The sequence below is a fragment of the Clytia hemisphaerica genome, unplaced genomic scaffold, assembly GCF_902728285.1.
Source record: "Clytia hemisphaerica strain Z4C2 unplaced genomic scaffold, Clytia hemisphaerica genome assembly, whole genome shotgun sequence".
NCBI lineage: Eukaryota > Metazoa > Cnidaria > Hydrozoa > Leptothecata > Clytiidae > Clytia > Clytia hemisphaerica.
In genome coordinates, this window is record NW_027103344.1 from 269,475 (window position 1) to 293,563 (window position 24,089).

Genomic DNA, 24,089 nt, shown 5'->3' on the forward strand with positions numbered 1-24,089 from the left:
TTTTTTTTTTACTAAAATAAAATTAAATATTTTTTTCTCCAATTTAAATTTATTTTTCTCAAATTAAAATTTTGTTTCTAATTTAAATCCTTTTTCTAAATCAAATATTTTTCTCTGAATTCAAAATTTATTTTCTAAAAATTAAATATTCTTTTATTCTAAAATTAATTATTTTTTTCTGAAATTAAATATATTTTTGTCGATGGCACTTCTCGGCTTCCATAAAAAAGATAGTATCCCGTAAAAAAAATAGTATTGTTTCAATTAAGATAATGTTTTTTTGGAAAGATAGTATCGTTTTAAAAAAGATAGTGTCGTTTAAAAAAAGATAGTGTCGTTTTAATAAAGATAGTGTCGCAAAATGAAAGATAGTGTCGCGAAATAAAAGATAGTGTCGCGAAATGAAAGATAGTGTCGCGAAATGAAAGATCTATAGTGCCGCGAAGTGAAAGATAGTGTCGTGAAATGAAAGGTAGTGTCGCGAAATGAGAGATAGTATTTATTTCCGCTTTGGCGCGCCATAAAATCAGTCGCCTGGTATAATTTTGTACCTGTTCCGAAAGTTTTTTTTACCTCCTAGCTGCCTGGTCTGGAAAAATATATAAACTGTGTTCTGAAGTAAAAATTTCTCCCCTGGAAAACGAGGAACTGTTCTTAACCAGACCCCCGCGCTCGATAGGATCGATCATCGGAACGGATCGATGATCGATCCTATCGAGCGCGGGGGTCTGGTCTTAATTTCGGGGAAATCCTTCCAGCTGGCAAATCAGAACAGATATTTGCAAATTTTAGGTCGACGGCTGCTTCTGACAATAAATACAAAATCACAAAATCTTACTACAACTCTCAAAAAAATTTCTTCATTTTTCCTGGTAGTGTACCTTTCTCATACTGCACATAGCGAAAAAAAAGCATGGGAGCCTATCAAAACTTCTCAATGAAATTGTGAGTTCCTTCCGATTTCCTCTGAGAATCAAGCAAGCCCAATTCGCCAAAAGAAAGTTAGTAGGCTAGTCTATAGACCTCAACGGACCCAAATAGCCGGCAAAACACGGCCTTTAAAAAAGGGCATACTACCGGACCCGGACCTTGGACCCTGACCCCAGACCCTATTTCGGACCCAAGAAGGTAGGACCTCAAATCGGACCCTAATTCGAACCCATTGAGTTTCAAGCCCGAAGGGCTAGAGGTCAATCTCTAACCTTTCTCAGGCAAGAAAAATTGAAGCCTTAAAATATGCGCCGTATTTTTGATGACGGATTGAATCTAGCAGTTCCTTTGTTTTCGAGTGATATATTTTTCGAAATTAAGCGGTAAATTTTAGTTTCAATCTGTCATTTGTGTAAAAACCAGGCGGGTCGCTCAAGGCCGCGCAACTTTGGTAGGATTTGTTGGCTTCAAATCCTACCAAAGAGGACCTCTAGCCCTTCGGGCTTGAAACTCAATGTTCGAACCCCAAATCGGACCCCCATCTAAAAAAGTCGGACCTCCATCTAAAAAAAGTCGCACCTCCATCTAGAAAAGTCGGACTCCCATCTAAAAAAGTCGGACATCCATCTAAAAAAGTCGTACCCCATCTAAAAAAGTCGGACCTCTTGGTTGGTGGTATCGCTTTGCTTGCTGCTTTTTGTTTGGAAAAACGAAAACGGGCACAGCACCAGTCAAAAGTTTCTTGTTTTTTTTTACCTTTTCTTTACACAATGAATAACACAATCATACATCATACTGTGCAGGGAACATTGTGTAAGTCTTTCCCTCTTGAATAGTTGGATTTCTGATGACATTATTTTGTTTATGTTTTGATTTGTTTGAACCCAAATGGGCAAATGGGCTATATTCCACTTTTAAACCATACACAAGGTATCGACGAACTTTTCCAAGGGATCTGAGCCTTGATTTTCCAAGGGGTTTTTATTCCTTTTTCAGATTTTCACAGGGGGGGTTATTGAAGGGTTTTATTCCATGGGGCGGGTTCTCTATTATTCATAAACTGAACTGACATCAGTAAAATAATAGTTATTTTCCAGCCCCTTTTTCAAAAATTTTAACTTTCCAGAAGAGGGGTCTACCCCATTTCCAGAGTATAATTTGTTATTCAAAATTTCCAGGGGGTTAGTGAAAAAAGCTTGTCAATACCCCTATAAATTTTAGTCCAATTTGCTAGGAGTAACCTTATAATGGTTTGTATTTTGTGGCAAATCTCTTTTTTTCAAAATAGTTCGGAAATTTTAAGCATTTCGACTCTGACAGTGTCCATTTTTTGTCAAAAACCAGTATATATTGGTATCTGACCAGGGTCAATGGGTCCGGTTTTTTAGATAAGGGTCCGACTTTTTTAGATCAGGGTCCGACTTTTTTAGATCAGGGTCCGATTTGGGTTCCGAATTAGGGTCCGATTTGAGGTCCGATCTTGGGTCCGAAATAGGGTCTGCTGGATAGGAGGGTCAGTCATTGAGTTTCAAGCCCGAAGGGCTAGAGGTCAATCTCTTTGGTAGGATTTGAAGCCAACAAATCCTACCAAAGTTGCGCGGCCTTGAGCGACCCGCCTGGTTTTTACACAAATGACAGATTGAAACTAAAATTTACCGCTTAATTTTGAAAAATATATCACTCAAAAACAAAGGAATTGCTAGATTCAATCCGTCATCAAAAATACGGCGCATATTTAAAGGATTCAATTTTTCTTGCCTGAGAAAGGTTAGAGATTGCCCTCTAGCCCTTCGGGCTTGAAACTCAATGGGGTCAGTGTCCAAGGTCCGGGTCCTACTTTTATAGTATGCCTTTAAAAAGTGCCTCGAAGTGGTTCTCTGAAAGGCTCTCTAAAAATCTAAAAGCAGGAACAAAAAATCGAGCTAAAAGAAAGATGGACTCCCACCAAATCTAAATCCTTTTATCGTTTTCTAACAAGAAAGGAATGATCATCAGTTTCAATAATGAGTGGGAAATCATTTGATAGGTAGCTTTTGACTTTTTATCTTCTTTTTTATATAAGTTTAGGTCCTTTTTAGGGTCTAAATAAATCAATATCATCAATGTATGTTTGTACGTGGTATTAGACACAATGTCATTGGATAATTAAAAAATCCAGCACCAAAACAATGACACATTGGGCTCCGCTCTTCCAGTTAAAGTCCCTTATAGGGGGGTGGACAATAGTGGAATTCTGAGGCAAATTGTTTTCTTTTGATTCCTGGATTTCCAATACAAAAGCAATTCTGAAACTCCTCCTGTGTCCTCAGTTGGGTGTTTAAGATAAAAACGGCAATTATTGCTCTTTTTTTGTGGCAATTATTGCTCTTTTTTTGTGGCAATTATTGCCAAAATGCATGCATGATATAATCGAAAGTGGTCAGTGACCATTTGGCGGGATTTTAAATTGGTGTATGGTCGAAAAAGTTTTTTAGAGGGAATTTGATTTGGGAGTACGTGTAGAGGGGGGTACCCAGTGCACGAACGGCAAGCTTATTTTTCTCTTTTCTGACTTACTTTTTGTTTTTACATAAATCCTTTTTGACCATCTCGTAAACAAGCTTGAAGTCCTTCTTTCAGTTTGTTTTCACTTTATTTGAAGGCTTCTTCTTGGAATAATAAGTCATTAAAGCGAGCGCTATTCGGATCCAGTCCGCGAACGAGGAACCAGTGCGCGAACGATCTTTTGAAAGAAAAATTAGAGCTCCGCTCGCAGGTAATACTTTAACTCTCTTCCGAGATGATACAGGGGTATTTGAACTTTTCAAAACCACACGCTTTTTCACCAAAATAGCGTCTTTTTTATAAGAACTTTAGCGTTTTACTAACCTGTTTATTTTTGTAAATATTTTCTTGTCGTCCATTTTTTTGTTTTCTTTTTCAAGTTTTGCTCATCGAAAAGCGCGGCAATGTAGTGTCTTCTTTTTTAATTGAGATCGCCAGCGCTTTCGAATGTTTTGACGTTGCAATGTCTTCATTTTGAATATGGAGTTCGGATCGTTCGCGGACTGGAACCTTTTTTATATCAACTACTGGTGATATGTTTCTATTGATTTTGAATTAATGAGCTAACATGTTTCAATGAAATTTTGTGTGATGGAAGATAACAGGTTTCTAAAATAGGAAAGTCATTTTCAGAACTCTTCTTGCGCAAATTTTCTTATAAAAAATATTTTCTCTCGCGATCAGCCATATTTACAAAAATCCCGAATTTCGTGATTTTTTTACTTGGCCTCGTTCAAAATCGGTTTGGTGTTGTTCTAGTACTCTGTTTATTTTAATTTTTGGAGAGATTACAAGGGATAGTTTGGGGATTCTGCTGCACAAAGGAAGTTCTATAGAAGTTTGTTTTTGGTTGTTTTTTTCAAGTTCAAAGACGCTCGTTCGTGCACTGGGGCCGTTCGTGCACTGGTGATATGACTCTAGGTGGGAAAAATTAAATTTAAAATTTGGCAGATTTTGGGTGAATCCGTTTTACTACCAGACGATCTCAATCAAACAGAATCGACGATCGAACCAGTCAAACCAAATTGAACGCAATCGACCAATTGAAATTCGATTGTCGAACGCAATCGAATCTCAATTGAATATTACCGCAATTTTCAGATTCGATTGATGTTCGATTGCGTTCAATCGTTGATTCATTGACCCCCGGATTGTTCATTGCATAATTTCTACGGGAAATCGATAAGTAATTTCATTCAGCTTGTGATGTTTGAGAGCTTGGATGTTGGGAAGCTGCAAGAATAAAGCCAGACGATCTCAAGCGAACGGAATGGACGATCTAACCAGTCGAACAACAATTGAACCAACCGAATATTACCCAGAATTTTGACTTTCGATTGAGATTCGATTGCGTTCGACAATCGAATTTCAATCGGTCGACTTCGTTCGATTTGGTTCGATTATTTCGATCGTCGATTCCGTTCGATTGAAATCGTCTGGTTACTAAGAGAAAAATAAAAACAAACGTGTCAAAAAATACAATCCAGGCATTATGATCTAAGTTAAAAGTTCATTTCTCCAGTCTCTTGCTGAGATTGTAATTCTCAGGACTTTCAGACTTTTCCAATGTTCGGATTGGGGTTCAAGATTTAAAAAAAATTTAGGTAGGGATCGCTGAATATGATAGGGGTGGGGCTGATAAAAGAATCTTGAATCTTGAATCTTTCGATTGTCCTCTTTGTTGACAATTTTCACATCAACAAGCACCTTCTTCCACTAAATTACGTATTAGGTGAGAGACTTGCATGACATCCAATTCCCCTCACATGTTAAGCCGGATGACTTTGGCAAATGTATATTCACTTGCCAAGTGGATCACAGCACTGAGTGGGAACCAAACCCTGACCTCCTGCACGGACGTGAAGACTTATAATCACTACATTACTAAAGTCACACAGAAAGCTAAGATAACAGTGACCTTGGAACAATTTGTTACAGTAAGAAAATGATTAGTTGATAAACGTGAAAAACTCTTTAAAGTTATGAAGAAGGGGAATCGATAAAAATGATCTTAGAAGGGCACTTGAAAGTTACCAAGAAAGGTATTTTGATAAAAGTGATCTTAGAAGCACTCTTAATAAAAGTTACGAAGAAAGCAATTTGATAAGAGGGAACTAAACTTAGAAGCACGTTCTCAAAAGTTACAAAGAAAGCGATTTTATAAAATTGATCTTGAAAACAAGAGGCAGGGATAGAAAATTTTCCTTCAAGTCAAGTCAATGGTTTTATTCATCTTTTCATTCTGACATCATGACCAATACAAAAGGTTTTCAGTTGGACACTGACCGATGACTCATATTTATTTGCAACACTCCTGGTAAATCTGGTATATATTTTGTTGAAATTGAAAACACACTTTTGCTTTTAATAACTTAAGGATTTATATTTACAAAAAGAAACAAAAATAATTTTTTTAAGAATAATTTTGCATGTACAACGCATATGTCCAAAACAGTTGTCTAGGCGTACAAATTTTTGCACTTCTAAACAAGTTAGACGTGTGCTGGCACGCACGCGTAAAATCGTACGCCTTTCAATTTCAAATAGTTAGTTTGATCCCTGCACTCCTACTGAACTTTCCAACCAGGTATGGTTCGTTGTAATGTGATAATTTGAAATTGAGAAATCAAAATAAATAAATTCCATCGCTCTGAGCCATTGCCCAAAAAGAAGGGCGATGAAAAATATTGCACTGGTTGAAATGGCATTTCATTCTTTAACGTGTGTAAATTCAAGCATAGGAAAGTTTAATCACACAGTTGTAAGAATAAGGATTTCCAGATCTGTTTCAAATTAACACTTTAGTTACTCTAGGGGGGTTTATGCAGTTGGTACCAGACATCACGACAGTTAGTACCGTGGTGGTTCATATTTGATTTTTTACCTTGTGGGTACTAACTGCTGTAAAAGTACTATAAAGTACTATAAATTTCAACCCAATCAAATGGTACTATTAGGGTACTAACTGATATGATGGGTGGTGTGATACAAATTTCAAGTAAATCAAATGGTACTATTAGGGTACTAACTGCTCAAAAAGCTGGTCTTAAGGCCTGTTTCCATCGATCGCGCGAGCGTGCACGCTAGGCCAAAATTCTTAAAATAGATTTAGCCGCACACTCCGCGCGATCAATGTTTGATTTCCATCAAAAACATACACAATCTGTATGTTTACATTTTTTTGCTTACTCAGCAGTTTTTCTCTTTCTTGATTGGTTGAAAAATTATTAATTGAGATGTGCGCTCCTGTACGCTCAAAAAAGTTGAAAATTTTCAGCGTAGAAAAGAGCACAAAAGCGTACAAGAGCGTACACTTTTTGTGTACAAGAAAATTTAATTCGTGACGTCAATGGGCTATTTTAGGAAATTTTGCCCTAGCGTGCACGCTCGCGCGATCGATGGAAACAGGCCTTTATACAAATCAATAGCTTACAGCTTTTTACTATTTAGGAGCTTCCTGAGGCTTTATTTGTTTTACTCTCCAGACTTTATATAATCAATGTCAATTCTTAAATCTCATGTCAATGATTGCTTATATTTAAATCATGTCAACATGATTTACGTTATGTTATGCTTCTCTACAGTTATTTGTTTTTATTTAACTGCAATATCTTCTAAAGAATTGCAAAATTTTTCCCCCAGTCATTTGTGACTTCCCAATAGATTTAAAGTACCTGAAAATCAGACCGGTCTTGGTCCGGTATTACAAGCGGTCTAGTAGCAGCCAAATTTTCGTTTTAGATCGGACTCCAGACCTTCTAGAAATGTGATCTCTAACAGTCCTGGCCGCTTCTAGACGCTTGTGGCCGCTCATTAGACCAGTCCTGACCGCTCGTTGGACTGGTCCAGGCCGTTCATAAGACCGGTACAGGCCGCTAGTTAGTGATTTTTAGTAACAATTACATCAAAAAAATGTTTGGGGAGTCACATTTGTCAAACAATACAAGAATGGCGTGGCTCAGTGGCTTAGTACTTAAGTGCAAATAGGGGTGGTGTCGACCTGCCGATAGTTGAAAGCACTTAGTACTTTTGGGTACTAATAGCTGAGGGGTTAAGGATGTACTTCGGAATTTTCAATTTTGCAGTTGGTCATCATGATGTCTGGTATCAACATAGAGATCATTCTGCTCATTAGGATGAGTTATGATTTACATTTTAATAGAGAAAGGACTTGTGTGTAAAGGAAAGGAGCTGTCTATGAGCTGACTTTTTTATCTTCGATGAAGATCATAATAAAATCTTAGTGTATGGATTGCTTGATTTTCTAAATTTTTCAATTTCTTGAATTAATTTTCAGTTTTATTCAAATTTAATTATTACAAATATTAGTGTGTAAAATATATTGTAGTGGAAATTCAATATTATTAATTTTTTGACTTTTTGAAATAGGGTTGGTCGGGCCCGTAGAACAACAAATTAAATTGGTCTCGCCTTATGGGATTATGAATTGTTACTAATTTATCGACTACATAGAAGAGATATTATACAATAAACAGCTATTAAGGTTTTGTTTTTGTATAAGAGATATCGTTTGCTTATTCATCAATTTTATTTTACAAGCTTTTTGATATTGAATTGACACGAATGTGGAGCAAAAGTAGTCAGAAAAAGGAAAATGAAAACATTATTTGCTTAAATCAGCATAATATAACAATAGACAGACACTGGCCTGATATAAAATATGTGTCTGGCATGAAACGGGAACACCTATGTAAAAAACTCCCAAACTCCCAGGAGGAAGTCAATTTAAGAAGTAATACAACCAATGGCGTTGTGGGAAGATTTTTCTGGAGGGGCCAAAGTCAATTTTTTTTAAATGGCGCCCCCTCCAATTTTCCAAAGTGGTGTCCCCACCGACTAGAAAATTTTTGAAAATCGACTGCCAAGATACCCTAAATCACTAAATAAAAGTAGACAGATTTGACACTTGCTAGATTGAAAAGAAAGTTAAAGAAAGAAGGTGTAATGCGAGCGAAGCGAGCGAAAAATTGATGTTATATGATTTCAATGTTGTTGGCAGCATATTGCTTTTGGGGCGCAGTTAGATTTTCATTTAATAATGCTATATTGTTAAAAAAAAACCTTGTAAATTAGCTATATTGCATAGAAGTTACCAATTGACTGTATTGCGAGCAAAGCGAGCAAAAAAAAATTCTAAGTATTTTAAAATTATCTCAGTAAAATTGGTCCTGGGCGCAATTTAAGGCGCATAAAGTATGATTTTAAAGATTGGGGCATTTAAAAAAGTTCTCTTTTGGCGCCCCTTGCTCTTCGGCGCCCTTTCAAAAAAACTCCGCTGGGGGGGGCCATGGCCCCCCCGGCCCCCCTGCCACAACGCCACTGAGTACAACATAACAACATTAGTGTATTCAAAGAAAAGAAAAATTTCCTTAGTGCTCACATTCTCTATTCTCTTTTTGGACCTACCTCCGGGTACGCCGGTGGAGGTTCTATAAATTAACTCATGTCCGTCCGTTCGTCCGTCTGTTAACAGCTTTTTTCAGGATTGGCTCCAGAACGTGATGGAGCCCGATTTTCGAAAAAAAATATATTTGGGCAAATTTGGGCCAAAAACTGCTTAAAAATAGGGTTTTTTGGACTTTGTGCAAAATCCTGTCATTACTTTTTTCTGATTTTTTGTACAAAGATGGAGGGTAAGATTTTCTAAAGAATGGGTGAAGTGGTTTTTCCCGGAAAATTCTTTTTCACCTTAAAAAACGGATTTTCGTATTTTGGGGAAATTCCCTTTAACCAAATAAGAAAATATAGCTTTTCTCAAAGTTGAGTCATTATTTTTTTCTGAGTTTTTGCACAATGATGCAAAATGGCAATGCTTAAAATGTGACGGAGCCTGATTTTCGAAAAAAATATACCGGGTGTGCCACAAAAAAGTTTCTCTCTTTAAAACTAATTTTCTAGAAACCTAAAGATTTTAAAAGAACCATTCCTACTTTACTGGAAAGAAGAAAGATGAACTTAAATTTTGATGGGTCATTTATTAAATTCAATTCATTAGATCAAAAGTTATGCTCAATTGAATAAAAAAGTTACTTTCTGAAATTGTTAAAAAACGCTAAAAGTCGACCTATCAAATTAAACAGAAGCATAATTACATGATACATCATTATCCTTCGTTTCAGTCATTAAAAATGATAATTAGCTGTCTAAATGACCTTTTGTTATGTAAAGGAAAGTTGAATTTCAATCAAAGGCAGAAAATTCGTTGAAAAAGGCAAAAAAATCTGGTAAAATTCATGAAAATTCATAAAGAATGGTTTCGAGGTAGATCCAGCCTTACAAAGACTTTATCTAATCTAAAACCGAAAATCGGAGGAAAATTTCGGTAAAAATAAATTAAAGTGATTTTGATGAAGATTATGAACCCTTTCGGCCTTTCAGTTTCGAAATTTTATGTGTTTAATCACTGAAAAATGCTTTTGATGCTAATCAAAAATAGTGTGACATTGTAAAAAATGCTCAAAATCAACTTTTTGGAATAACTCTTCATATTTTTTGAGTCAGCCATAGAGATTTCACAGGGTTATAGAACTCAACGTGGAGATATGATTAAAACAAAACATTTTGTTATTTGAGTCAAAATTGTGGCTGCAGTTCAAAAATTCTATTTTTTTTAAAGTGTAAGCCACACGATATTGAAAAGTGATCTCTGAATGAGACCTTCTAGACTTGAAAGAAGAAAGGCTGAATTTTCCAAAAAGTGTTAAATGTACATACTTTTGCGTTGTTAAATGTACTTTTTTGTGGCTTTTTTGTCAGCCACATAGTTTACTCACACTTCATGCTTTAATATATTTAAGTTGAGTAAGCCACAAAATTTCGTTCTTTTTGCAACAGGTAGATAAATTATTCAGCTTAACCATGGATGTATTTTGACATGTAAGCCACATGATGGCCTCATTCTATGAGCAAAATAGTGGATGACATAAAAAATGTCACAAAACAGGGGTTGATTTTTGATTAGCATCTTTTAATCATGTAAAGGTTATTGTAATTGCCAATTTTAATATAAAAATTTGATAAGTCGATTTTCAACGTTTTCGAGCACTTTCAGAAATTAAACTTTTTTATTCAATTGCGCATAACTTTTGATCTAATGAATCGAATTTAATAAATGACCCATCAAAATTTAAGTTTATCTTTCTTCTTTCCAGTAAAATAGAAAATGGTTCTTTTAAAATCTTTAGATTTCTAGAAAATTAATTCTAAAGAGAGAAACTTTTTTGTGGCGCACCCGGTATTTGGGCAAATTTGGGCCAAAAACTGCCTAAAAATAGGGTTTTTTGGACTTTGTGCAAAATCCTGTCATTACTTTTTTCTGATTTTTCGTACAAAGATGGAGGGCAAGATTCTCTAAAGAATGGCTCAAGTCGTTTTTCCTGGCAAATTCTTATTCGCCTTAAAAGACGGATTTTCGTATTTTGGGGAAATTTCCTTTAACCAAATCAGAAAATATAGCTTTTCTCAATGTTGACTTATAATTTTTTTCTGATGTTTTGCACAATGATGCAAAATGGCAATGCCCAAAATATGATGGAGCCAGATTTTTAAGTAAAAATTATTTGGGCAAATTTGGGCCAAAACAGCTTAAAAGGTTTTTTGGGCCTGATTGGTTTAAAGTGATTTTCGTATTTGGGGAAATTCTTTTTTACCATTTTACATTATTCAACACACAAGCTTTATTTTTCCATTCTGAATTTTTGTACAATTGTCACTTTTTTCTTATTTTCATCTGATGTTAATCATTAGGTAGGTGATCACAGTCAAAAATTGTGTGACATTTTTGGAAAGTTAAAAAATTGCTCTTTTTGGTAAATTTAGAATAAAATCATAAATAATAATTTTTAGGCTTTGAAATTTTACACCCAGGGTCGATGTCTTAGCATGGTATTGTCATAAATTTTTCGGAAGATTTTATGAGGTATTTTTGAGGTTACCATCATTTTTATAGGGTAACCTTTGAAACACCACATCTTTCAGTAAAAACTATTTTAACCTCTAAAAACTTGAGAGCATACTCTATACTGACATGGCAACACTTGGTCAAAAAAGGTGCGAAAAATATTGAAGATTTGGTGTGATTTTTGAGGTTACTTTTCGGTGGATTGTAGTAACCTCAAAAACCCATCAAAATTTGAATTTTAAAGATTCTGATTTCTTCTACTTCTAATAATCCATCTTGAGATGTGATTTAGTTTATGATTTGATGTTATAGTCAAGCAAAACAAATAATATTGATCTTTGATTAATAGCCTTATTAGCTTTAACTTAACACAGGATTACAGTGAAAATGGTGCTTTTCTACAAGAGTAACCTTAAATATACAACCTTTATGTTTATCAGTCATAATTTTCTTGATGAATTTAGCTTCTATTACCTTTATCAAACCAATTGCCAACAAAATATCCACTTGTTTTGAAGACAATTAGATGATAAAAGGGTTTATGAAAATTGTGAATTGGTAACCTCAATTTAGCCCCAAAAATACAGCTTATAAGAAATCCAAATTAGTTTTTGCTTAGAATGAGGCCTACTTCAGGCATTTTTAAATTTTGAGCAATTTTGCTTCAGTAGGTATTGATTTATAAGCTTTAGAATGAGGTAACCTCATTTGGGTAACCTCAATTTAACCACATCATATTTCTAAGTATTACTCAGGATTGAAGAAACCTCTTAAATTCATGTTTCTTCTAAATCCACGAGAAATTTCTATACTTGAGTTCTTAAAAGTTTTGATATGGTAACCTCAAAATTCCACCAGATATGGTATCAGATATGACAGAAGGTAGAAATGTCACAAAACCCCTTTTTATTTCTGACTGTGTTCAGGTCCATTCAGCATGTTGCTTGTTCTTTTTGGAAAAACTTCAGAAAACTAATGTTATGGCTTCTAAAATAATAAGGCTTTTGACATAATTTTTTCGTAATTTATAAACTTCCTAAAAATATTCACACCTTGAAGAGCATTTTGACATCTCTTACTTACTTACTTACTTACTTTGTGAGCCTGGTGAGCAATATCATGAAAAATATTTTCATTTTTCTACCCAACAGACCCTCTATCCAGAATTAGCCAAGAATTCTACAGCCTAATTTTCCCTGGATTTGTCAATAAGGGCCAGGTCTTTAGTTTTATAAAGCTAATGAAACATAAACAATGATGCCTGATCTTGTAGCTCAAGATAAAACCATTCCAGTGTCATTTATCATTTAATATTATTTGCTTGGTTTTAATTTTGATAAAAACATGAAAATGAAAATCTTTTTCCTTTTTGTTTTCTTATTGTGGTTCTTTTTGTTTTGTTTTGTTTCTAAAGTCAGATCGGTCAAATTTGACCAGAGTCCAAATCAGCCACAACATTGATTTTTTAAGGATCTGCTTATTTTCAATGTGCTTTAAATCGCTTACAGTGACATACAAAAAAAAAATATTTTTCTTCAAATCAAAACCTGTATCTTGTCTGTCTTTTTCTATCTTAAGCTAAGAATCATAAATTTCCTTCTGGCTTGTCCACTTCCGTTTCAATTACCTAAATGTAAACAAACTGTTGGTTTTCGAGACTTCATAGATCTTCAAAATAAAATTTCTTCCCGAATGACTTAGGACCTATCAAAATCTAGGGTTGGGTGACTGCACACCAACATTTTTAAGTGCAGCCTTATAATGACAAATATCTTGTGTGCCAAATTTTTATGATTTAAAAGAGTAACTAGATCAAAAGTTAAGGGAGGTACTGGAAGACCCCCCCCCCTATTTCTAAACCACCCCTAGCCTAGTATGAATAGGGTTAGTTTTAATTATCCTTCTTTTAGAATACATTTAAAGACACATTTGATAACAAAAGAATACAATCAAGGAATATAAAGAGCAAAGGGATTTTTAGCAAGCTAATATAATTATAGAGTAAGTTCAGTTTTACATCTTTTACTGACCCAATGTTTTAACAAAACGTGTTGTATTTACTTTCATTCAATAAAAAAAGATGAGAAGTGGAAGTGTTGGAGACATGGAGACGCTGAGTCTGTCCAGTGACCCTGGTGGAAAGGATTTAAAAGATCTGTGGTTTCAGCTTGGCATGGATAGAGAGCTTCTGACAAGTGATAATACCATGGAATCTCTCAATGAACTGGCATACACAATAATTGATACAAAGGTATTGTGCTATCATGATTATTTTCCAGTTAGAAATTACTTCTTTAGGATAAAGATTTGAGATATGGTACGAATGGAATATAATTTCTAAAGTCAGATAAGTCTATTTTCAACGATTTTGAGAAAGAGACACTGCTTTGACATTTGTATGTAAAAATAATTTAAAAGAATCAAGCCTTTTCCTGGAAGCTATTCAGTCTTTTTTTGGAAAGTAATTATTTCTAACAAAAAACGGCTAAAGTTAAAGATCAGTTCTTTGGCCTTTAAGCAAAATTAAATCATTAATGTTTTCTGACTTTTGTATAAAATAAAGTGTATCGTTGTAGGTAAATGGGACCTGAAGCAGATTCTTCAAAACACTTTTCAGCTCAAAAAATAAATCTTAGCATGTCAATGTTCTCGAATGAATAACTTTTTGTATTTGAAAATCTTAAGCATGACTTTTATTTTGATAATAATATTCAGTTGCTAAGCATTACTTTGAGTGAGCCAAAATTTCATCTTTCAACGCCAATACCATTCAGTTATCAAACTTCACAAAGATGCTTAACCATAAACCCTCAATTGTGATTGAAACCAATATTTGAGAAATGAATATTTTCTTATTATATTTTAAAACGGCTATTGGATGTCTTCTAAATGGTGACTGAATCAGATTCTCCTAAATCGTCCGTTGGTGGCCAAAAAGGGAACTTTTTCTTTTGTTTTTCTGCTTAAAATATTAGTGTTTTCAGGAGGGGCAGCGTCCAATGACCCGACGCTAAAAGGGCATGAAAAATGGCCTGCTAGCGCTATTAGAACCAATTTTCCTGACCGAGAAAAGTTCTTCACCAAATAATTCATTTTTTGAGGGAATGGCATTATACTATTTTGCATACAAAATCGTAATTTTGAACATAATTTTTGCTTCGATATGAAATTCTTTGCAGAGTTTTTTGAGAATAAACCAAAATTTAATTTTCTTTGTAAGCGCACATTGATTTGATCTCTTTTTTGTTTCTCTTGATTAGTCAGGTAGGTCGATAAAAAGTATTACTTATTTAGATTTTCATATGTTTAGGAAATTATATGTTTTAAAGCCTTCCTTAATTCCTTCATTTAACAAATTTATGATTTTGTTTCTTGACTTTTAGTATCCAAATCAAACGAAAGCTGATCTTTTGGAATCAGTCTTATTGTTCAAACACGACTATTTATCGCAAGGACAACTTATCCTAGTTACTTCACCAGACCAGGTTACTAACGGAGACACCATTGAAATAGTTATTAAAGGTAAATTTTTGGGATTTTTTCAGGTATCTTTGTTCTTTTCCTTTAAAACTAAAGTACCACTATGCAAAGAGAATTTTTATTCCCTTTCGCCAACTGAAAAGACTAAAATTTTATGACAATAAACCAATAACTAGAGTGTCCAAAAAGAGCTAATTTCGATCTTGATATGCTACTTAAACTACCTTAAGGGATTTTTTTTTGGTGAGAACAAATATTGACGAACGGTCGATTCAAAAAAAAATTTTGGCCGAAACTTATTTTGGCGAATCAACGATTTTTTTAATTTTGACGAGAACTTATTTTGGCGAATGACAGCGTAAATCTGTTCTATTTTGCCTTATTTGAAGCTTTTTTTGTGAACTCAAGAAGTTCTTTAGGAAAAATACCAATTTTTTTTTTAATTTGGCGAGAACTTATGTTGGCGAATCAACAATTTTTTTAATTTTGGCGAGAGCTTAATTGGCAAATGACCTTAAAAATCAATTTTGTTGGGAACTCAGTTTTTGCGAATTTCGAGTTCGCTCGCCAATTTCGCCAAAATTAGTTCTTGCCAAGTTCCCTTAAGGTAATTTCAACTTAATATAATATAACATTTAAAAAAAGGTTTTGTAATCGCTCTCAACTTTATAATCTTAGCAACGTATTTCAATGGTTCAAGATCGGAAATTCGACCACACACATTGGATGTTCATTCATACAAATCACCAACTTTCTGTGATCACTGTGGTGTCATGTTGTTTGGATTGGTTCGTCAAGGCTTGAAGTGTGAAGGTACGCTCCATTTAGATCTGAATTCTCAACAAACCATTCCAAACCAAATCTGTTGCAAAAATGTCAATCCATACGTTGATTCTTTGCTCTAGGAAAGAAATTTAAAAAATATTTAAAATCATAAAAGGCTTAAATTCTTAAGAATTCAGCAATGAAGCTGAAGGCAAAAAATTATCCGCAAAATGGCCTTTTAACAAACAAGCTCCAGAGCTTAACCATGTCTTGATTTGTTTTAACTTTTTCTCGTCTCTGCTGTTAAACTTCATCGGTGCATTTTTTGGACAACTTTAGTGTCCAATTTCAAGGTCAAACAAGCCAAAAAATGGACCTTTTTACATTTTGACGCTAAAGCAACTATTCAGGAACAAGTTTAACAAGGTTCCATTTGGCATTATCATAAATGGTCCCCCACATAGATAATGAAATTTGACATTTTTTTCAAGAGTTATTGTCAAAAAGTTGTTTTTACCCTTTTTTGACATATGGTGGATGATTACCTTCTTTTGACAGTGTCCAATAAAAAAGAAATTGTAGATTGTTTTCACAGACCTGGTAATATACATTATAAAGTATTTTTTGATCTTTTCTTTGTAACTACTTAAAAAAACAATCCTTTATAAATCTTCAAGGTTGTGGTGGAAACTTCCATAAAAGATGTGCCTTCAAAATCCCAAATAACTGTACTGGTGATAATGCACCCAAGTTTGGATCCTTACAACAGCGAAGTGTATCACAGCAATGGAGTGTTGCCTCTGGTGAGTCTGTCATTTCCAACGCCTCCAATTCCAGCTTCATGAGCACTGGAAGCTTCAAAGAACGAAGGGCTACTTGGAGTGGCAACTCTGGACGACCTGCTGAATTGGATCGACTTGTCAACAAACTAGAAATTCCACATACTTTCGTTGTACATTCTTACAAAAGACCGACTGTTTGCCATGTTTGTAGAAAACTCGTAAGCGCTTCTTACATTAATTGTGTTATTCTTTAAAAAAAATATATTAGAATTGAATAAACACTTAAATGTCCGACGAAATAGTTCTTCAAATTAATTTTAATAAGAACAATGTTGAAATGAAAGCAAAACATATGGAAAAGCAGAAAATTGAGTCTTGCAGAGCGATTGTAGTAAGGTTTTATGAATTTCATTCTAGCCGCCAGAGAAAACATTATCACTATCAGTATTTTTGGGTAAAGAGCTGTAAAGAGTGCTACTTTCTAGATTTTAATCTATTGGTATTCTGATGATCCCTTCCTCATCAGTGAAGTAGAATTCTGTACTACTGTACTCTTGCATTTCAGCTTCGTGGATTGTTTCGCCAAGGCTATCAATGTAAAGGTAAAATTCTAGCGCTTTAGAACTGACGATTTTTCTATTTTGTATAGTTGGTGTACAATAATACAAATTATACTTAGCTCCAGGCTAATCATCCAACTAAACAAGAGAAAGCGTTTATACTTTTTACATTACGTTAGCATTATTATCATTTCAGATTGCAAATTCAATTGCCATAAAAGATGTTTCGAAAGAGCACCAAGAAATTGTTTGGGGGAAATAAGTATGGAAAGAGGTGAGTGTTGTTATTTTTTTAGTTTAAACCTATTTGGAATCATATTGGTTGGAGTACTTTCATTTCGATTCCAAGTGAGTATGTCAAAAAAGGCTGGATCTTCTCGAAATAGGATTTATATATTTTTAATTTAAAGAATGATCGCCCACTGGTTTTTTTGTTGTTTTTCAGGGGACTCCATATCAGATGAAACAGACTCAACGGGAATAGAAGATACCATCAGTCAACCAGATGATAATGGTGACGAGGTGTCCAGTCCATCTAATGATGAGCCTGAACCCATCTCCGAACAACTGAGCAACCAGATCCCACTGCAGAGAATCGCAATGTCGGTTCGCAAGAAGAAGTACAGGGGATCCAAAATACTGCGTGGTGGATGGATGGTCCATTTCACCAACACAAACAGAACGGTACTCCATTTATATCCTCCAGATTGTAGATTGTTGCTGATGGTGTGGAATATTCTATTCGAGTTTTTAAGTTCCTTGAAGTAGGAAGGTCGAGAGTTTATTAGGGCAAATCTCTTACTCGAGCGACGTGATTGTCCTTCCATCTAACTCAGTGTGAATCTACTGTATTTTCATTACATTGTTTATTTCAGAAAAAGGTTCATTATTGGCGGCTGGACACAAAAAATATATGTCTGTTTATAGACGAAAATGCAAGAGACCCAGAGTTTGTAAGTTTCTAATTCATTCAATATCAGTATGGTCCCTTTGCTTAACACTTTCACCCTCTGATTTATCTAAATAAGACGATGAATAATACTCCTATGACGTTATATTCTACTGAGAGATTATGTTAAAATTTGCTTTTAGGAAATACCTTTATCTGAGATCCTTTCTGTCGACTCTAATCTGGAACCAATGGGTAGCAGACATGGTCGAAACCCTTATCTTTTCACGCTTAAAACAAACACTACCATATACCATTGTGGTGAACGAGACGACTTTGATGACAACGGTACCTTGATCCCTGCTAACCCGAAAAGCGGTAAAGGTACCAGGATTGCCATTGCATGGGCTGACGACATCAAGAGCGCATACCAACCGGTGTCTATCAACCAACAAGATGTGATGATGCAACAACATCCCAAACCACCTTCTCCTGAACCAGGAGAAGAAGCGGTAGGGAAGCGACAAGAAATTCAAGCTGAAGATGCGTCACAAAAGGTCGGTTAATTACTAATTACTTCTAACGTAGCACAGGTCAGATCCTACATCGTCTCTATTATCATTGATCGAATAATTTCAAGTTGAGATTTGTCAACTAAACCTACATCTTAGAAAGAGCTCATTAGATTAGATGTGAAACACTGTTACCGTTCAATTGATTTTGTTTTCAAGTTGGGATAATTGTAAAATTAACACGTTCTTTATTTATTTTTTAGGATATCAGTCAGGTTTATCAAGTGTTTGCAGACGAAATTCTCGGTTCTGGTCAATTTGGTGTCGTCTATGGGGGTATGTTATTTTAGCCTTCTGGATATTAAAACAACTTTCTACAAGCTCAGTTATTCATTAAGGGTATTCAGAAACGCAAGGGAACAGACTGACGCGCTATTTTTCGACATTCTTGCCTGTCTGAGGGATGACTGATTCTGTTTGAATTCCAAGTCATTTTCTTGATGTTTATTTAGTGATCCTTGTTTTTTGTCTTTGGCAGGTGTACATAGAAAAACTGGTAAAGAAGTTGCAATCAAAGTCATTGATAAATTTAGATTCCCAACCAAAGAAGAGAGAGCTCTAAAAAATGAAGTCACGATCCTACAGGTCTGGTTTTATTTAAACAACTCTTTAACAGTCCTTCTTGACATGCTGGAGATTTTCAGAAGCAGCCGGCGGAGAGATTTTTTAGAAATATGTGTTCTTATCTTCTAGGAGACAGAAACAGAAATGCCATAACCTTTCAATTTTTTATACAAATGATGTGTTCTAATTTCTAGGAAACCTTTATCGCACTATTTGTCTACTTAAACTTATCACTATTTTATGGTTTGATGTGTTCTAAAATCTAGGAAAAACAGTTTGGCAAGATAAACTTAAAAGATATTTGTTTTTCTCCACGAAAGATGTATTCTGAAAATTTCTACGGTTACTAGGCAACAAGATCATATCAAATTTTCCCTTGATTATATACCCCTGTCTCCTTAAAAGATGTGTTCTGAAGCTTTCTAGGCCTACCTAGACAACAAGAACACGTTAGATGAACTTAATTATACCCGTCTCGTCAGAACACATCATTATTTCTAGCTGATTAATTTTCGAAGTTCTGATCAGAACAGATCAAAATTTCTAGCGGAAATTTGCTCTCAGAACACATCGGAAAAAAAGGTCGCCTCGCCGGCTGCTTTCGGATTTTAACATCTAATGTTATTTTTGTTTCGATCCTTCGTCCAATGATATGAATATCCTTTTACTAATTCTTACACCTTATAAATCACATTTGTTGAACTGTTGAAAGATTTTTACTTGACGTAAAATAATCAACTGTGTTTGCTTTTTTTTACAGGTCATCAACCATCCAGCTGTGGTCAACCTGGAACAAATGTTTGAAACACCAGAAAGAGTATACTACGCATCCTTTCATCTCTTATTATCGCGTTTGAATCCTTGTGAATGACAGTTTCTTCATTGCACCACCCTTTCCGTTCATCTTTTACATCATTCCGTTCATCTTATACATTGTGTGTTGTTTTGATTTTAGATCTTTGTGGTGATGCAGAAGATGAAAGGTGACATGTTGGAAATGATCTTGAACAGTCCAAAAGGTCGACTGTCAGAAAGACAAACCAAATTCATCGTACACCAGGTTCAAGATTAGCATTTCTTTGCTTGTTTTCATCATTTGTACAAATATCTTAAACAAACACAAATTTTTCTGTGATCTAGTTTTCAAAGAGAGTAAAGTGGAAGCAAAACTATAGTTTAGGGTTTACAGGGAGCAACTTGGGTTTTCCAATAAAAAAAATTTTTGCCAAAGATTTGCTGAAAATCCAGTGGGGTCTTAACTTAGGGCAAGAATCCTGGGATCTTTCCAAAAATGGGTTCCTTAACATAAGAGCAGAACTTTAACACTACTTTGTCCCACTTAGATCCTGGTGGCTTTGCATTTTTTGCATGGACGAGATATTGTTCACTGCGATTTGAAACCAGAAAATGTCTTGCTGTCTGGAGTTCTTACTGCCTCTGGTTTGCCGCAAGTAAGTATGGAGCACCCGGTATCCTATGGGTAACGAATCTTTACGAGCCTTTAAAAAAAAAGCTATCATCCATTCCCACAACGCTTAATTATACAGTTTGATGATATAAGTATATTTGCTGCTCTTTTTCATCACTTTTACGCAGTTTGATGAAAAAGATTATATACATTACCCCAAACAGTAGTGTCGGAATTTAGTAAATAAATGACTAGAAGATCCATCTCCAATGTGAAAGGATATCTTCAAATGACACTTGGATTAACATTACTCATATCTCCTCATATTCGTAACAGATCAAACTATGCGATTTTGGATTCGCCCGCATCATCGGTCGTGAATCTTTTCGACGTTCGGTGGTCGGAACACCGGCTTATTTGGCGCCCGAAGTGTTGAGTAATCGTAAATACAATAGGACGCTTGACATGTGGTCCGTCGGTGTCATTATTTATGTCAGGTATATTTTTCGTTTGGTTGCTTTAGCTAATTTACAATTTCTTTCTATGATTTTACTAAGGTAGTTAGTTAGCTTAGGGTTACAATTTTTAATATTTGGCGGGTGTAAGGGTAATTTACTTTGGATAATAGCATTCAAAGAAAGTGGTCATCGAAATATGTAAGCCGATAGATCTTTTTTGAATAACCCATATGTGCCGAAACACGTGCTGCACTGTTTTTCTCCTGAAAGTCACAAAGTGACAAATATTTCTTAGTTTGGACGAGCAAGAATTCCAAAGATAGGATTATTTTTTATCGCCTTTAATTCTTTTGATGCTAGTGTGAGTGGTACTTTCCCTTTCAATGAAGAAGAGGACATCTCTGATCAGATCAAGAATGCAGCTTTCATGTATCCGCCCAACCCGTGGGCTGAAATCTCTGAAGAATGTAAGGAAACAAACACTTTTTTGTATTTACTAGTGAAAATAATCAAGTTCATCCCTTCTCTTCGACAGATTTGCAATTAAGATTCATCTCTACCAGTTATACCTTTACATTTTAAAGATTTATAATATCATCACTTTTACTTTAGTCTGTTAGAGGTTTCGATACAAAGACAAAACTGCTTAGATTCATTATTGTTCTCGTGTAATAATGATTATCCTTTTGATCTTTCAGCTTGTGACTTGATTGGTAAATTATTGCAAGTGAAAAAAGAAAGCAGATTATCATGCCAACAAGCCCTTCTCCATGTCTGGATGCAGGTAAGTAGAGATTCTCTATTGTGGGAGGGGAGGGGGTCATTAAAAAGATATCACTGAATTGGCTAGATTCGTTCTGCTCAGTGTATTCAGTTTAAGTGTGCGGCCTTTTTTTAAACCATATGGGAACAATATCTTCGTAATCAGACTAGTTACTTAAGAGTGATTTTCACATGTTAGCAAAAAGCTTGCACACTTAAAGGAAATTGACTTTGGATCAGTCCACTACAACTTTCATTATCTTCATCCAATCGTTTCTGTTGACCTATTTTCCCACCAATGAGGAATTTTTCTTTTCTATTCAGGATTTTAACACATTCAAAGAGTTGCGTGGTCTGGAAGAGATGATAGGCACCAGATATTTAACCCATGAAAGCGATGATGAGGCTTGGTCCCGTTATGGAAGTCGTATCACTGACCCCATTCCCGAAATCAGTTTCCTTTGAAATGGTTGAATTACACGCATCCTCTCTTTTTTACGAATGGAGAGCAACTCCTTTTTTAATCCACCCATCGATCACTTAACTGCATTTATTTGTCAAGTCACTCATCGAAAAAATACTGCCAAATCTCAAATAATTGAAGGTGAAGTAAGGGGATAACCAAAACCGACCCTCATACATACTATATCTAAGGTACAACCTTGTGGAGTTGTGGGTAATACAAAAGGGCGTGCCTCATGAAAGAAATTATATGCATTTCAATTAAAAAACAATAACATTTAGTACATTCAACGTACAGCAAACAAAGTACCGCCATACCATACCTCTCTCAGTATTATCTTCCAATAGTTTGCACGCAGTGGAGATTGAAAGCTCAAATATTTGAAAAGCTTACTGATTTAGGTTTGAAAATTCTAAAGCGCTAACTTTAGCTGATTATTTTGCAAACGTTCAACTTGTTGTGGAGCAATCTTCAACTAAGAACTGACCACGGTCTTTAGGAACTAATGAAGACTTCTGGTTTTATATTTATTTTCTCTCTTGTCTTCGGTCACAATTTATCAAATCTGACAAACAGGAATTACAGGTCTGTGCTGAACTTTATGGTCCTTTTTAGGTAGATGCCACCAACTTTTCTCTCTTTTTTGGCTGAGTTAAATTACCTTTAAACACGAAAACAAAAAGAAAATTTATTTATTTTTTAGTATATACAATTTAAGAGACGGCAGCAATCAATGTCATTGATTCCATTCTGTACCTTTTAGTTGTTTTTTTCTTATACATAATTCAATTGTGTAGTAGCTTGTTTTTTATAAATCATTGCACTTATTATTATTATTATTATTATTGTTATTATCAACTTTATTTTCTTTCACTACCTATCATATATTAATTATCTTGTTTTTATTTTCATAGAGACATGTCCTCATACCTCACAGCTTGGTTTTAGCCCTCCACCTTCAAATAGTTTCTAGTTTTGAGAAATCTAGAAATTACAAATGATATTTATTTTCCAAACTGTGATCTTCAAACTGGGGGTTTCAACCATCCCATATCTATCAATACCTCTTCCAAGTTTACCATACCATATGCTTCAACTTAAGACTATTTTGTAAATATTTTTTGAACATTCAATTGATGTTACTGTTTTTTTACCTTCAAATTTAGTTTTTATTTTTTTAATGTACTTTGTGGATTCCTTTTAATTGTGGGTGTATTAATATGCTGAATGGATTTGTTACCAAATTTGTTGAACTTTATTTTTTTGGTAAATCAAATTTGGTAGTGTCTCAGGTTGTATTTTTTTTAGTAAATATCTTATTTTTTTAATTTCTTCGATAGTTTCCTTCAAATCTCACAGAATTTAGATTTTTCTTCTTGAGGATTTACAACTGATTATGATTGTTCCCAAGTGACCGATTTTAAAGTTTTTCATCATCTATACTGAAAATGAAAGCTCTAACAATGAAAGTTTGCTGTGGATTTCGTATTATAATGTTATTATTTCTGTATTTTTATTTACCTTTTTTTAATAATAATGATTTTTGTTATTCTTTTGTCAATATCTTTATATTCACTGTGGAAAATTATTAGGCATTAATTTTAACGTTGGTAATAAAAATACAAAATCTTCTCTTTCTTTTTTCGCTTACAAACTGTGAAACACATTTCTCACGGGTTGCTGTTGCGTCGCATACCCTTGGCAACCAAAAAAGTTTTTTTTCTGATCAAAGAAAGCACATGAGGTAAATTCCTATAAAAAAATAGTTAACCCTTTAAGTGCCAATGTCGTATATATCAGACATGGGCTATGTAATGCCCAGTTTGAGTTAAAAATCGTCATTTTTGGTCTAACTCGTAGGAATTGGATTGGACTTCATGGTCAAGCAAAAAAAAATCAAAAGTGAGTCTTTCCAGCAATATTTTAAGCCAAAAACTCAAAAAAGTGCAAAAATTTGACAAAAATCAACTTTTTTAAGATTTTGACAATGA

The 24,089-nt window shown here is 34.6% G+C and overlaps 1 protein-coding gene across 1 annotated transcript; it reads left to right on the plus strand.

Annotated features, from left to right (window-relative positions):
- The first annotated feature begins 2,876 nt into the window (after positions 1-2,876).
- On the plus strand, positions 2,877-23,743 carry LOC136819089 (serine/threonine-protein kinase D1-like). Its single transcript, XM_067075259.1, has 19 exons — positions 2,877-2,956; positions 13,476-13,646; positions 14,779-14,917; positions 15,554-15,688; positions 16,318-16,640; positions 16,988-17,024; positions 17,179-17,256; positions 17,428-17,666; positions 17,858-17,935; positions 18,075-18,428; positions 18,647-18,719; positions 18,922-19,028; positions 19,768-19,824; positions 19,963-20,067; positions 20,351-20,458; positions 20,752-20,912; positions 21,234-21,340; positions 21,572-21,657; positions 21,960-23,743. The coding sequence occupies exons 2-19, from the start codon at positions 13,476-13,478 to the stop codon at positions 22,098-22,100; spliced, it is 2,499 nt and encodes an 832-aa protein (XP_066931360.1). The 5' UTR covers positions 2,877-2,956; the 3' UTR covers positions 22,101-23,743.
- The last annotated feature ends 346 nt before the right edge of the window (positions 23,744-24,089 follow it).